This window comes from Amphiprion ocellaris, chromosome 21, assembly GCF_022539595.1.
Source record: "Amphiprion ocellaris isolate individual 3 ecotype Okinawa chromosome 21, ASM2253959v1, whole genome shotgun sequence".
Classification (NCBI taxonomy): Eukaryota; Metazoa; Chordata; class Actinopteri; family Pomacentridae; genus Amphiprion; species Amphiprion ocellaris.
The window spans coordinates 11,903,552-11,920,674 of NC_072786.1; the positions used below are offsets into that span (position 1 = coordinate 11,903,552).

Sequence of the window (17,123 nt, forward strand, 5' to 3'; positions counted from 1 at the left end):
CAGACTTTTAATGCACTGCAGGAGGAAATAAAATACTAGATACCATTTCATTTCATTTTTTTTGTCATTTCTTGTTAAGTCAGTGCCTGCAAATATGTAAGAATACAATAAAAGAGACTGAAAAAGTTATGAGCGGAAATTGTGTATTACGATGATTTTTTAGCATTATTTGGAATATATTTTTAACTAGAATGTTTCTATAAATAAGCACATTTTCCAAATTGCCAAACAACTGTTTGAAATCTAGGGGAAATGTGTTATTTCCACTTATATAAAATCAATTTCCTGCGTTCATTTCAGACAGCCAAGCATCTAAATCTAATTTTTCATTTTGATTTGTTGTGCTGATAAAGTAAAGTCAGTTTAATTCCAAGTCTTGATGTTTTTAAATTCCGCTTTTCTAATACAAAATGAAATAAAAATCGCAATGACACCACCTCCTGTTTCCTCGGCCCCTTTGGCTTTGTGCTGCGTGAAGCGTCTCTGCGTTCGGATACAACAGTGTCATCTCTGACACACTCGCAGGATTAGTTGTGTCGCTACTTTGTGTCTTGGCTCCAGTGTCAGCCATTCAATCCACTTTTCTCGTGTACTGTACCGGGGCTTAATGTCAGACTAGGCTGTCATCCACTCCGTCTCCCTGCTCATCACACACTTACATGCCGCATAAAGCCATTAAACAGCACATTTAATCTGAAAATCTATGTGTGACACGCGTTTTGTGCTTTTTCTGGCACGCGCTTTCTGAAGGAGGTCCCTGCGAAAATCTCCTAAAATATTCCTCATTTACATACAAAATGACTCCATAATTCCAGGTTATTGTACATTTACGAAAAACGCAAGACACTCAGAAATAACATACTTTTTAAATGGCTTTCAAAAAACATATTTCAGTCGCGTGTGTCTGTGTGGCTTTTATTCTCCCTCTCTTCCCTCCCGTGTCTATTTATTCCAATCTGGGGGGGAAATTATCTCTAACAATTAAACTCTATTGGACTAAAAAACAGAGAAAATGCATTTCATTATCATTCTGCCCTCCCCTCCGTGCAGCCAGCCAGCTCGCGGGGGTCACATGTAAATGGAGAGGGACACTTTTTGGAAGGTTGTTTTAGAAGACGACAGTGTTTTGGGTAGCGCTCCTAATCGTATAATTAAACTGTAAAACGTTGGCCGCGGCGCATGTTGTGTGCGAGCGTGTGTGTTCGTCCGCAGTCAAGTTTGGAGCTCAGACTGCGCCGGCTGCTTGCATTAAGCATGTAAATGCTCAGTAAATCAGCCTTTTATTGGTTGTAATAAATACCCAGGGGGCCGTGCGGCGTGGCCTCGCTCTCGTCGGCGCTGCACTCTCTCGTTCTCTCTCTCTCTAATGCGTCGACCCTCGGGGGCCTCTGCAAGAGAGAGGCAAGCCGCAACACTCCACTCTCGCAGGTGGCTGCCAGGAGTCGCTGCACACACACACACACACACACACACGCAATATGCAGTATACACACACACAAAGCGGTAAACATCCAAACAGGACTAAATGTAATCAACATTCTTGCACATGCAAACATACACACAGATGTGTGCTCAAGCATGCAGGCGTACAGCACTCAAACAATTTGATGTTGACATTAACGTTTCCACAAACTGACACCGAAATGAACCAAAGCACAAACTGCCTATCTACTGAAATCACCACCGTTATTTGTCCGCTTCCTCTGTATCAGGATCCGCTGATAGAGCAATTATTATATACAGATTTATTTCAGATCAAAAGGGAACAGCCGCGTTCTCACTGGGCGTCTGAATCAAGATATTTGTAGCAGTTTTTGCTATAAAAATCAGAAATAGAAGATAAAAGTTACATTTAAAAGCAGGTGTTTGGGTGAGAAAGGATGCACGTTTTGTGGTTTCATTCATTCATATGCTCTGACTCTTTGTCTTGTTTAGGACAAAGCTGCCTTGGAGAGTCTGAGTCAACAGCTGAAGCAGCAGGCGGAGGACAAGTTCAGCCATGCCATGCTGGACTTCACCATGAGCGGAGACTCTGACGGTAGGAAAACATACTTACACACTCAGTGGGGGACAAAAAGTGGCCCATTTTCTTTTTTTTTTTAACCCTCTGAGCTCCAAGCAGTTTCTGGGCATTTTTATGGCTCCTGTTACATTTTTTACTAACTGTAGGCTAATTTTTTAAACCAATCAAGTCGTGCAGTTGATTTTTTTTTGATTGTTTAACATTAAATCAGGTGAACAATGAATTGTTAAATCAACATGTGCAACATAATTCCAAGTGTCCATGTGTTACCCATGCTGGAAAAAGAGACACTTTACTGTCTATACTATTAATTGGCTTCCGTACTCGTCTCCTATCTGTTTTGTGTAAACACTGCCTGCAGTTCAGCCTAAAAAGTCCCTGAATTTTTGTCATGTGACTGTTGGTTGCAAATGCATGATTGATAGCTTCATGGTTGCACTAAGGAGCACAGAATTTTTAGTTAGAGCACCTGCTTTACTTTATGGCAATTTTTTAAATAAGACATGTAGAATAAAGTGATTTTGATAAAATATAAAACATTTTAAGCTTAGATTTGGTTATTTTCCCAAAGGAACAGTGCATCACAAATGCTTAGTTCAAGGAGCATCAAAAGTTGAAAATCCAAAGTTTTTTTTTAGTTGTTACAGTTTCCGAATATGTTAAATAGTGTAATTTTTGCCAATATTTTAAAGATGCAATGTCTTTTAAACCCGCTGGCAAGTTGTGATGTTCACATGGTTCAAGAAAGATGAGCAGAAGATGTATTTTTTTCATTGAAATTATTTTAGGAGCTGAATTTTATCACTTGTTTAATAATATACTGTATAAAAGCACGCACATGTACAATATTACATGTAAATTTTTCCTTCATGTTTATTTTTGGACTCTATTTAATTTTTGTCTCCTCACACCTTTATTTATTTTCCTTCTCAGGCTCCCCTAGCGTGTCTGACTCCAGAATATTCCGCGAGGCTCGGGGTCGGAGCAGCAGTGAGCCGCACATCAAGCGACCGATGAACGCTTTCATGGTTTGGGCCAAGGACGAGCGGCGAAAGATCCTCCAGGCCTTCCCCGACATGCACAACTCCAACATCAGCAAGATCCTCGGTAAAAAAATAAATAAAAACACACATACACACAGGGGGGGAAAAACACCCAGCAAAGCAAAAGGAAAGATGCTTGTATTCCAACCCCCATTTCCTCAAACACACACTAATATTGATTTCCTTACAAGCGGTGGCATTGTGTAAGCGGCTGTTAATGAACGGCTGGGGAGAGCACCGCTCCGACAAATGATGATATAATTCATTATGCATTAAACAAGCAGCGCGAGGCCGCCTGACATTTCCCCCAGACCGCTGGGATCGGCCCTGACATTTTAAAGAGCTCCTAAGCGTTTTATAACACAGGGAAATCTGGTTTTAATAAGCCTCCTCTCTCTCTCTCTCTCGATTGCTAACAGAGCGCAGAACACAGACAGGGAAAAGACAGAGAGAGAGAACAGCCAAGTGCTGACAGCTTTTACCCATTAAACATACAGTAGTCAAGTGCAAATTCAGACCAGATATGAAACACACACTGGGGGGGGAAGACACGCTCAAGATTACACCTACACACACATGCAGCGGCGCTGATAGCACAAATCTGCAGCGGAAACTGAGCTGAGAGATGACAGCAGGTTAAGTGAAGTCCTCATTAGCCGAGATGAGTACCTGTCGTCCCCGCTGCTCTCCTCATTAACCTCCTCTTTTGCTGTCTTTAGCTGAATCTTGCGTCTTTATCTGGGTGTTTCGCGGTAATTTAAATGTGATGCGGAGCGCCTTGTTTCTGTTTCAATGCTTTCTTTTCGCCTCTCCGTCCAGGCTCCCGCTGGAAAGCCATGACCAACCTGGAAAAGCAGCCCTACTACGAGGAGCAGGCTCGCCTCAGCAAGCAGCACCTGGAAAAGTACCCCGACTACAAGTACAAGCCGCGGCCCAAACGCACCTGCCTGGTGGACGGCAAGAAGCTGCGCATCGGCGAGTACAAGGCCATCATGAGGTCCCGCAGACAAGAAATGAGGCAATACTTCAGCGTGGGGTGAGGGCACTGACAAGATATGTGTTTAGACTCTTCAGAATAAAACCACTATCAAGACTTAACTCATTTTCATACTCAACTCAAATTTGATGTTTCACATTTACATTATACATAAAATATAGGCAAGAAATTAATTGAATATTGTGTCAGGATGGGCATGTGAATGGTGGCTGTTTCAGTTAGAAACAAAAATAAACTTTTAGGTCTTTTTTCTTGTAATTTTTAGGTGTCTTTGCCCTCTGAACCCCAAAACCTGCCAAATTTTAAACGTGTTATCTTTTTTGGTTTTGTTTTTAATCACCAAAATGACAACATTTATGTAGCGAAAAACCTCTAAAAACACAAAGAATCGACATTTTAGGAACTGATCCTGTGCGACGTCTGGTTCAGCTGAGAAAATCTAACTGTAGAATCATGATATTTCATCTAAAATCACTTTATTCAACACGTCCTATTAAAAATCTGACAAAAATAAACAGTTTTCTGTTACAAACAAAAACATTTTGCACTCCTTGGAGCAACTTAGCAACTGAAAAGCCAAACAATTGCTGATTTTTCGGCTGAATTGCCGGCAGTGTTTACAAAGAGCAGATAAGTCAAAGCAATCAGTCAATCAAAAACAGATTAAAAATGTAAATAGCAAGATATCTATAGTTTGTGGAGTAATTGGTTTTTCTAGTATTGATAACACCTGTAGGCACTTGAAAAATGTTTTTATATATATATATATATATATATATATATATATATATATATATATATATATATATATATATATATATATATAGATTATAGGTTTTTTTTTTTTTAAATTCATGTAAAATATAATGCAAAAATCAATTAAATGCAGCTTTCGTTTTCTAAATTTATGTCATTATAATTAAGTCATACTGCACATATGCAAATATTTCTGAGTTCTCTCTACTTCCAGTCATGGTTGTTCTGTCTCCATAGAGGTGCAGGACTTAATATGAGTCCACAATGAGAAAAAACGTGACAGGAGCCAAAAACGCTCAGAAACTTGTTGGGACTCAGGGGGTTAAGCGTGTTAGGTCGAAAAATACTCCATCTTTTTAACTTTTTTTAATGTTGTTTTGGTAATTTTGTCTTTTAAAATAAGCCTTGCTCTCTCACTTAAGCGCAAGAACAGTAGTTCCCAATCTGGGGGTCGAGGCCCCAGAAGGGGTCGCAACACAAGCAAGTACTGTAAAAGACAACGAAAATAAAAAAGCATATTTCTGCTACATGCAGTTGTGTTATTTTTAGATCTGCCTTTGATATTTGCTGCTTATCATGTGAAGTCAGTTCTCTAAAATGTGTTCATAGAAAGGAAATTTAAAAAAAACGCTCAATTTAACAGTGCAACTAGTTTTAAGGGGTCATGAACAGATTTCTCCTTAATTCTGCATACAATGCATTTTCCCAGTTGCTGAATTACTCCATCAAGGGTGCACCAGCCAAAAATGGGGGTAACATCCGCCTAAGGGGGATTTTTTTTCCGTATTATCGAAGTCTAACATGAAACTTTCCCCCTCTGTGCCTACAGGCAGCAGGGCCAGCTGCCCCTGTCCTCTGCAGGCGTAGTTTACCCCGGCGCCTTGTCCATGGCGGGGATGCCGTCGCCCCAGATGCCCTCGGAGCACTCGAGCATGTCCAGCAGCCCTGAGCCCAACGCCAACCACCACCAGAACCCCCACATGCCTGGCCTGAAGGGCGACGAGCCACGGATCAAGGAGGAGGAGCTGCGGTTAGACGACAGCAACGGCGACGTGTATGACGACTTCGACTACGAGGACGAAGAGGCCGACTACACCAGCGACAACGAGAACCACATCACCCAATAGGACGGCGCTGGAATCCACGCTGCCCACTTTTGAAGCCAATCACTGCTGGTTTAAATCACACAATCCCACCAATCAGGAAGGAAACTCTTGCCAATCACCTTGAGAACCGATTCCCCCCCCCTTAAAAACGCCACCCGTTGTCCCTCCTGACTAACATGGACTCTTTAACGGAGCCAAACTTACCCCCCGTCTCCCACCGGAGTCCTGATACCAGCATCTGATCAATCAACTGAAGCACAGGACCTGTCACTCACACTGACTGTTACACGAACTGGGACGGAGGTGGAGAAGCCAGTTTCTGAAGGAATATTCGAGTACTACTGCAGGAGTGTAACGCCACGAGTGAGGAGAACTTTTAAAAATCCGCTCTCAGAAAGCAAACCTTTTAGCCCCGTTTGTAGAAAAAAGGAGACATTTCAAAAATGAAAAAACAGTGGACCTGTCAAAGGCGAACAGATGACACTTTAAGATGGCGGACCTGTTTATTATCAAGAGACACTTTTAAAAAAAACAGCTTTTTTTGTTCTTTGGTTCTATAATATTCTCACTCAGGTACACGGTGCCAATAAGTGGCTTGTGAATGTGATTTGTTGTTTTTGTGCTACAAGTTTGAATAATAATAGAAAAAAGAGACATTTCTTTTTCCCCCTTTTTTGTTGTAAAGCACCTGAAAGACATCAGACGTTTATTTTTAACAAAAAGATTTTTTTTTCTTCAACCTCGCAGCGTGCCGTCAGCGGTTCCTCCCCCGATTCCTCTTTTTTTTTCTCTTGTGTTTTCGTGACCAACCCCAACTTTCCCCCGTTTTGGAATCCAATGGGACGGTCCAGCCAGGACTGACCAAGCACAGCGTGGACTGTCCCAAATGAAAAAAAAAAGGGGTGGGGGAGTCTCTCTCTTCTGGAGCAGAAACGAAAGCACTGTGTTGTGAGACAATCTTTCTTCTCGCTCCGTCCCTCTGAATTTTTCCTGATCTCGTCCAGGGCAAAAACAACATCGGTAGCTGGAAAGAAAAAAAAATGAGTGTGTGTCCGTGTGCGCTCATTCGCTTCTTTTTTTTTGTTTTTTTAGTGCAAAAAAAAAAGAAGAAAAGAAGCAAGTAATTATTTACCGCACACAAACACACAACTGTTGTTCTGTCCGTCAGTGTTTTTCCCTCTAATCACGTCGTCCTGCTGTAACCCAGTGGGCGGAGCCGAGGCGAAGTCAGCCAGTCAGTGTTTCCGTTTGTATTTGAATACTGTATTTTATTATTTTTCTCTTCAAAACTGCCTCTAGTCTAATAATATTATTAACAATAATTATAAGGATGGTCAGCGTTTCCTAAGTTTAGTAAGTTATGTACAGTATAATTTATTTTTCTCCTCTATTGGGTTTTCATGACCATATGAAACTATGACAGTCAATGAAACATTATTCTATTTAGCTGGTAGGTATTTAGATCTAAACTAAAGTTTTTTTTTGTTCCCTTCCTTTGATATTTTGTATTAATCGTGCAGACGGGTGGGCTTGAGGCCAGCCCTTCTTTTTTTTTTCATGTCCAAACCCATTTCTAAGAAGCACTCAGACTCTGAGGAAAAGAAGAACATCTTTTTTTGAATTATTATTATTAATTGTTATTATTTTATTTGTAATGATTATCATAATGTATAATGTGAAAGTTTCCTCTCTTTTTTTTAAATTTTTTTAATTTTGTTTTCTGTGAACAAAGAGACCCCCGTCCCCTTGTTTTTACTACTCCGGCCGCCCAGACGCAGTGGAACATCCTTTAGATTCGGATCCACATACATGCACATGAGCAACATTTGAAAATTAAGAGATTATCATGACAACCAAACAAATCCTATGCTGTCCTTTTTTTCCCCCCATTTTAAAATCCTGTACATATATTGTGTGATCGCAGTGATTTTTTATTTTTTTTGCTAAATCATAGGAAAGCAGTGTTTACCGTGATCCGCCGAGGATGTTCCACTGTGTGACCAGGCGAATCTTTTACAGTATCTTTATCTCATCAGGAGCCCTTTTGCTTTGTTTGAGCTCCACGTGATGCTACAGGAGCCATGACTACTCTTCAGGTGTGCCGTCACATAGTGATCCCCCCTAAACTCACAATCATTTATTCTCGCTATAGGTGTTTTTGCTACATATCGAGCTTCTGGGTCTTAATTTTTTTGCTGTATAGTCACATAAACATTGTTTAAACCCCTATGCTGGAGAGAGGGGATCCATTTCAGGAGGGTGGGTGGGGCATTAGGGCATCAATCATCCCTGCTGGCAAGGTCTTACCCCCATATCAAGACAATGAGAAGTGATAATGATATTATTTAAGACAATCAAAGTCATGAGTGGAGCTCAAAACAAAGTTATTACAAGAAAAAAAAACGAAAAATATCTTACCATCTCAACTTGAAAAATCAAGAAAGATAATTATGTAAATATAACATAGAGTTATAGATTTATATTTTGTTCATAACACAGTGTAATATAAGTTGTATATTTCTTTTTTTTCTCTCCCTACTGTCTCTTTTATTGATGTTATCCATGCCACAGAAAAAGCAAAGAGTCGCAGTGCTCTCACAAAAAAAATTTGAAGAAAAATATCAAAGAAATAAAGAAAAACAGAAAAAAAAAGCCGTGGGCTGCCACCACCATCTGTTCTAAGTTCACTTTTTTTCAGTATTACTGCCAGACAAGGCTCTAATAAAGACAGCAATGTGTTCAGTAAAAAAAAAAAAAACTTGTGCTGGTCCTGGTCACTTCTTTGCACCACACTTGCAATCACACAATGGCACAAACAAAAACATACATCCTTATTTTATGCTGCAATATCAACAGATGCACACAAGTTCTTAAAGGTGGATTTTTTTTTTTTGCCTTTAAAACTCATTTAAGGTGGAAACAGTTCAATTGTTTCCATAACGATGCGTTAATTATGCAAAGTCCACCTCCACACAAACATACATTCTCATTTTATGCAGAAAAATCTACAAAGAGTCCAAAATGATGCACAAAACTTCTTTAAGGGGCATTTTTTGCGCTTAAGACATCATTTTTAAGGCGGAACCAGTTTATTCAGCTCCATAACAACGTGCTAATTTTAAGTTCACCTTCATACAAACATACATGCTTATATCTTGCAGGAATGTCAATGGAGATCCAAAATGATGCACACAAGTTCCAAAATGTCGATTTTTTTTTTGCCTCTTAGGGGTCATTTTTAAGGCCGAAACTGTTCAAATTATCTTTAGAATGTGTTAATTATGCCAAGTCCACCTTCACTCAAACATAACTGCTTGTGTTTTTCAGAAATATCATCAGAGAGTCCAAAAGCCTGCACAAAAGTTCTTAAAGGTGCATTTTTTGCCTCTAAAATCTCATTTTTAAGGTGGAAAAGGGTCAATCATCTACACAATAATGTTTTAAGCAGAGTAAGTCCACCTTCACACAAACATACATGCTTATATCTTGCAGGAACACTAATGGAGATCCGAGATAATGAACACAAGTTCTTCAACGTGCATTTGTTGCCTTTAAGAGGTCATTCTTAAGGTGGAAATTATTCAATCATCTCCAATAACATGTTAATTATGAAAAGCCCCAATTCATACAAACATAAGTTCTTATTTTATTCAAGAATATGGACAGAGAGTAAGAAATGATGCACACAAGTTCCTAAAAGTGGATTTTTTTGCCTTTCCAAGGTCATTTTTAAGGTGGAAACTGTTCAGTCATCTCTATAACAATGTGTTAATTATGCTTCACACAAACATACATCCTTGTTTTAGGCAGGAACATTGACGGAAAGTACGAAATTATGCACACAAGTTCTCAGAGGTGGATTTTTCTCTTTAAAAGGTAATTTTTAAGGCGTAAACTGTCCAATCATCTCTATAACAAAGTGTTAGTTACGCTAAGTCCACCTTTACACAAGCATACATACATATTTTCTGCAGAAATATCAGCAGAGAGTCCAAAATTATTGACAAAAGTTTCTAAAGGTAGATTTTTTTGCCTCTAAAACATCTTTTTTAAGGTAGAAAGGGTTCAAACATCTCTATAACAACATGCTAATTACTCTAAGTCCACCTTCACACAAACATACATCCTTATTTTATGCAGGAATATTGATTTAAAGTCCGAAATGATGCACAAAAGTTCTTAAAGGTGCATTTTTGCCTTTTGCTAATTTTTTAAGGCAGAACCAGTTTAATCATCTTCATAACAACGTGTTAATTATGCTAAGCCCACCTTTACACAAACATACATACATATTTTATGCACTAATATCGGCAGAGAGTTCGAAATGATGCACACAGGTTCTTAAAGGTAGATTATTTTTGCCTTTAAAAGGTCATTTTTAAAGAGTAAACAGTTCAATCATGTCCATATCAACGTCTTTATTATACTATGTCCACCTTCATATAAACATATCTTCTTTTTTAAGGCCAAAATATTGATGGTGGGTCCAAAAGGATGCACACAAGTTGTAAAAGGTGCCTTTTTTTGCCTTTAAAAGGTCATGTTTTGAGGCGGAAACGGTTCATTCGTCTCCATAACAACGTGTTAATTATGCCAAGTCCACCTTGTTGTCCCTCCAATCAGAGGGCCAGCTGGGAGACGTGGAGAAGAATCACGGGCCGTTAGCAACCTGATAACCTAATTAAGCACAACAAGGGGACATGGGGGGAGGAAACGGGAGGAGGGGTGAGTGATGAAATGTGTGCACATGTGCGAGTCACGTAAAAAAAAAAAAAAGACTCTCACTGTCTCCTTAAGCCCCGTCAAAGCTCCGGATGCCGGCTGCCTGTGCCGCCGCCGCCGCTGCTGCTGCCACCAGTTTCAAATCTTTAATTGATGCTTGCTTAAGGATGTTGAGGATGTTCGAGCCTCCACTTTTCAAGGGGTTAAAAAAAAACACAAAACCCCACTCAGAGCACCCATTAAAACGCTGTCCCCCCATCTGTGTCCATATGTTCCCACAATCAACCCCCACTGCCGCCCGGTCCGACGCATAAAAACAGTTAAATGCACTCAGAGGAGATGATTCTAACATGCTTTGCTAATTACCATAACTCCACACACACATACACACAGAAAAAAAAACTCCTTTTGATGCAATAAAGAGGCAGGATGGGGGCAGATCCTCGACTCCTACGGTAAGTGAAGGACTTAGTTGTTCTCTGGGCATTGTGAATTTTTCAGAGGCAGCCTGGAGGTAAAAACCTGAGAAAAGGTTTATGTGTGAATAGTTGAGGAGCAAAGAGGGGATTCAGATTTTTCTTTTTCTTTCTCTCTTCCTTTATTGTCAGCAGTTCGGGGGAAAAGATGCTGGAGGAAGCAAACAGTGGCTAGACTCAGATTAAAATCGCACCCTAAGGTGTGCTGCAGCTCAGCTTAAACCACGTTCCTCTATTACAATAAGCACATATTTACATTTGAATGCGTGTTTTAAATATGATTTCATCTGCGCTAACTTTTCCCCAGCTGTAGATCAGTTAAAAACTTACATCTCGACATGCGCTCGGTGTGACTGGCCCTCTCGCCTGCACCGGCTCACTGAAATATGCAGTTTTCGACCGTGGGTGTTTGGAAATTGAGTGAAAACGATGTCACATTAATGATTTAAAGTCGGTAATAGGATGTGCTGTGACGCTGAGCCGCCAGCTAAGCTGAGTTTAAGGCTCCGGCGTTAATGTATTCATGAGGAGGAGGATTATACAGAGACAAGAGCAGCTAGAGAGCTGAGTGCAGCACAGCAGCCAGGGCCAACAGGCCTGCTAGACATTATATATATAAAACTACATTTACACGAGTGCACGTTTGCACAATGCAGGAGGTAGTGCACAAAAAGAATCCTGCAGGGAGTGCAACTAAACACACATCAGTAATATTAGCTTTATCGCAAATGTTGCGTTATTTTAACTATTATTTCTTATTGATAAAGCTTTGTAAGTGCACCGAAAAACTGCTATTAATAATTTCACAGAAAACAAGCTCTGGCAGCAACTGTGAAAAAAGGCCACAGTTCTATATTAATTCTCGCCCCAAACCCAGATATTAGCACAAATATGTGTTTATCTGGTAGCACTGTTTCTTCTTTCATCTTTGATTCTGGCAGCTCCGCTAATCCCCCGTCTAACATACTAATGTATACACAAACTGCAGCATCATTAAACCCAAAAAAAAAGGGAATCATGAAAGTATCATAAAAAAGCGAGTCAAGTACTTAAGCTGCAATTTTTTTTCTTCAAATATTTAAAAAAAAAAAAAAAAAAAAAGGAAGTGGCTGGCTGGCCATTAAAATCAGGTGGCTGATGCATTAAGACTCCATAAAATAATCCCATATCAGAAAGTGCCTGCACTCAAACCATAAAAATAAAGTAACATGATGCTGAGATGCAAAATAAAATATAGATATGCAAGCATATGGTATGTTAAATATATATTTTTTGGCAGATGGCCATGCTGCTACTTTATTTCTAGTGATTTAAGCATAATGTGCTGGTCACATGACAGAGCTGCAGGAAACCGGTGACCGAGCAGATATTAATCAGCCGGTTGCGACCTCACCGCAACTTCCCGCACTTCTTCTCTTCTTTCACTCGATGAGCGGAGTAATCAGCGTGACACGAGGCAAACAAAAACAAAGCGCCGTCAGTGTTTGAGCGACGGCCCTAATGTGACAGATCTGAGAGCGGCGGTGTGTGAGGGACAGGCGTGGCGCTCGGCGGAACAGGGAGGCCCGCGGGGCTGATTCCCCCCCGAAAAAGAAAAAAAAACAAGACCGGGAAACTGGCTCGACGCCCCTCTGCTCAGCCGCCACTCTCACATGAAACACTCACCGGCTTCATCATCATCATCATCATCGGCGGCGGCGACGGCGGCAGCAGCTGGCCTATTTTCACCCCGTCTGTCTCCATCACAGAATGAGTTTATTTCCCCTCAATTCTCACTGTGATCAGTTCTTTCTCAATGATTCATTCATAAGACTTTAGGCACAATTTGACCCTCATTTGTATGTCCCACCTGTTTGACCTCTGACCTTTGAGTTCCTGCAGAAACACTCCATAAAATGTGACGGCAACACTGCTGAAATCTACATTATTTAATGCCTTTACGCAAATAAAAGGCACGTATATCGACATTTACGCAACAAAATCGTGACATGACAAATTCTGATCATCAGATGTGTAGGTGGACCAATCACACGACCGCGAGCCGCCCAACTTCTCACAGTAAACTTGAAAAGCATGATGTTGTTCACGGAGCGGCAAATATCAAAGCGAGATAAAGAAGTGGGCGCTTTAACGTCATTCCAGGAAATATATATTTTTTTGAGACATGGAGAAAAAAAACGGAGAAAAAAAAAGCCTGTAAAACTGTTATTTTCTCTTCCCATCAACACCCTAATGCACACATGCAAATATTATGCTAATGGTATGTTAATTGGTGGAATAGCTGCAAAGCAGCCCTGCTGTTCAAATGACTGGTGAGAAAATAGGTGGGGTCAGTCACAAGCTGTAAAAGCAGCTCCAACACAAATAAACAAAACCCTCGGGGATTAACAGAACAAGGGCCAGTGATAAACGGATGAGAAGAGAGACAGGGAATACAACAGGCTGCAAGTGAGGGGACAAGGGAATCAGCTCAGGGATAATATGGAAATACGAAGAAGCAGAGGGACATAAGTGGAGGACGAGGGGTAAGAAGGCTTTATGGAGAAGACACGGGGATTAGGAGGGGAAGGAGAAAGGACAGAGGTAAAACAAATAAGTAAAGGAGGACATTTAAAGGCGGGAGGTGAAAGACGGCTGTAAATAAAAGGATAAAGCAATAAGCACTGTGGAGGGACTTAGGAGTAAGAAAGGAGAGAAGAATAAGAGGAGAGGTAGAGGAAGATTAAACATGTCAGCGAGAAGGAAAAGGGAAAGTAGCAAGCAGAGTTTTAACCTGAACTTGAAGTCTCTGTTTTGTTTTGCTTCTGTCAAACTTCCACTTATCATGAGGTAATTTTTCACTGCAATATAAAGCTCTTTTACTACACATAATTTTAACTAACCATGTCAGTAATAGCTTCGTATTAAATCAAGGAGCACAGAATCTGGTTGTAGCAGAATTTTAGATGAGATATGTAGAATAAAGTGACTTTGATCCAACAACGTCACAGATCAATCATTCTAAGACCATCTGAACGCTGAAAATATGTTGATTCTTTCTGTTTTTACAGTTTCTAGCTCTGATAAATGGTCCAATTATGGTGATTCTTTTTGAAAAAGCCAACATGACGGTGGGTTTTAGGGTTGAGAGAGTTGAGACAAAAGACACTTTAAAGATAAGTCAAAGCAGGAATATTGAACGGGCTGAAACTGTATGGTGACAAAAATGAAAGAAAGGGGAGTAGTAGGGAATAAAAAATGCTGTCAGCTGACTCAATCTGTCTTCAGGGCTATTTTATATTCAATGGTGGGCTGTGCATTTTACATCTGGGCCTTCAGTGGTATCCTACCTGAACCAAGTCACCCCATCATCATTTTGATGCCACGGCTATAGACACTATCAATATTATACAAAAAGGCAGTATAACAGGACATCTTCCACCACTGTCATTCGGATTCAGAGTCAGAAAACTTTATTTGTCCCCAGGGGACAATAAAAAGGCACATACAGCAGGCAGTGCAACAATGACGTAATAAAGAAATAGGGCTAAATATATATACATATGTAGAGCAAGTTATATAAGATTAAAAATATAATGAAAGAAGAGAATAAAAGACAAAAATCACAACTTGGTAACATACTAGTGCAAATATGTCATACTAATGGTCATGGTCATACATCAGACATGAAGAGCAACAAATGTTGGCCAATATTGTTTTAATGACTGATAGTGAACTAGAACTTTGATGGTACATGATCAGGAGGCAACACTGCACCCACACGTACAATTAGTTAAGTGTAACACTCTTGACACAAAGTTAGCCTCAATAACAACAAACAAACTAAATGAGAGATGATCCGTCTTTTGTCACCTGAATGTTTCATCACCTGTGAAAAATTCCACAGAACAACAGTCATAATGACTCTCATTTTCCTTCTTCACCTCCCAAAGCGAGACCAGGGCATCATTGGATGTTGTATAATCTGATGCTTGCTGTTGGAAATATATCATCCTGTGTGTAACCATTAAGGCCACATAAATAAAAACGAATAAAAACAAAGCTTGATGAAAGAGAAATCCAGAGAATCCTTGGATTTGTTCAGCTTTCATGTGCATTTTTACAGGGTCAAAACTGCAGCTATAATTCAAATCAAAGTCAAATTTAATCTCCATAACTACTATTGCTGTGGGGTCTTGGACATAATGTATATTTATTAGTTAGGTTAAGTTTCATAATTTATAGCACTGTGGGGTCGTGGCTACATTATTACTTTAGTTAGGTTGTCCTCCATAATTAATAACACTGTAAGGTCTGAGCTTTAATATGCTCTATTGTCGGGTAAAGTAGGATTTTGTGTAATTTTTGTTGGTTCTAATCCCTAATATGTAAATTACTCCAATAAAATCATGCTATAAATAACACTAAAGGGTCTTGACCCCAGACTTTACACTCCAGTCACATTTTATCTTGTTACACTTAAGGATTAAAATCATTTTTAAAATTATTTCTTTGAATTTGTTTTCATTAAATTGTCTAATTTGATATTTGTTTCATTGTGAAGCACTTCAAAAAGTGCTGTACAAATTACGGTATTATTAATACACAAGATACACTCTAAAACTGTTTAAAACCATCTTTAAAACAAATTACGTCTGTTATTTTGTTGAATTACAGGTAATTCGAGAAATTACATGAAATAAGTGTTAATTTATACGCTAACTGTAAAAAAACCAGCTAAAATTGTAAATAATATTAAAAGATAATTATATATGTCAAGGCTATTTTAAGAAAAATGGTATTTTTCACAGTTTTGAACAGAAACAAAATCAGGCTGTAACTGTACTTGACGTCCACATCAAAAACAATTTTAAAAAAATCTTTACCTAATAGTCATTTGTTCTTTTAGAGTGTGTGACTGTAAAATTTGACTGTTTTATTGTCAAATCCACTCACACAAAAATATCGCTATTTAGAGATATTTGCCATTATTTTCACTGTTTTTCAACAGTTTTTGAATGTTACATTATTTCAATTTCAGCCAGATTTTTATTTTGTATAAAGTTTTTTTTTACAGGATTTGTTTTTTACAGTGCAGCCTGAACAGATTGTATGAGCTTTTTGATGTAAACATGACATGCAATCTGTGGCAGTTTTTAGTTGCCCTTTAGGGCAGCTCAAGTTGTTTTTATTCTGTATAATTAACCTGCAAGTGGACCAAATATCCAAGAGTGTGTTCAGATAACCCAGATTAGATTGGGTAGTCAGAAAAACCCTCCCCAACAACATAAAAGGCAGCGACAGTAAAAGCAATTCTGTTGCATCCAAATTTAGAATCATAAAAATCAGTCTATTAAAATTACATAGCATAACATATGTGTAGCATGCAAATAAAATTAGGATCCTAAAAGTTATAGACTATAAAGGTATGAATAAACTCTGGGAAAGTTTTCAACTCACTTTATTACAACGTTCATGAAGTCTGTTTTCTACCAGGAATTCTGCTCTCCATAGCCCCATGTCGCAACGCATAATTGTTTGGAGTATTGAGAGTTGTAAAACATTACAGTACACACCCTAAATAAATAAGGCGCCCCATCGTTTTCTTATGAATCTGTCAGGGGCTTTGCAGCGCCAGGCCTCGAGTGCCTCTGGTCTTTTCCTGTGAGTAGTGTAATGTGTAAGAGCTCAGCGGGGCCTGGCAGGAAACAACACTATTTGGAAACTGTCAGTGTCCGCTCGATGCCAACCAGCCACAAGATACACCACCACAACCCCCAGTTTTTTTCTGAAAAACATCCCCTCTGGAGCCCCAATGGCTGCCAGTTTCTCAGACAGCCCACCGCTGACCCCTTCAGGCCAGGAAACTGTCGTCCAGCCAGGGAGCCAAAGAGCCCAGGGGCCTCGGGTTGCTCTCGAAGATGTTGGCTGCTCGCTCGGGCCTGGGAAAAGAAGGACATAGAAGGAGAGCGGGCAAAGAAGCTTTTTTTTCTTTAGTTAATTTGATTGCCCCATCACTTC

The 17,123-nt window shown here is 39.6% G+C and overlaps 1 protein-coding gene across 14 annotated transcripts in view; it reads left to right on the forward strand.

Annotated features, from left to right (window-relative positions):
* Positions 1-8,594, forward strand: part of sox5 (SRY-box transcription factor 5) — a 297,848-nt gene extending 289,254 nt beyond the window's left edge. For all 14 annotated transcript variants that reach the window (XM_055006506.1, XM_055006507.1, XM_055006502.1 and 11 more), the window contains 4 exons: positions 1,936-2,038; positions 2,957-3,130; positions 3,886-4,102; positions 5,649-8,594. In XM_055006506.1, the coding sequence (XP_054862481.1) occupies positions 1,936-2,038; positions 2,957-3,130; positions 3,886-4,102; positions 5,649-5,946 (792 nt within the window). In that variant the 3' untranslated portion in view covers positions 5,947-8,594. The remainder of the gene's footprint in view (positions 1-1,935; positions 2,039-2,956; positions 3,131-3,885; positions 4,103-5,648) is intronic.
* The last annotated feature ends 8,529 nt before the right edge of the window (positions 8,595-17,123 follow it).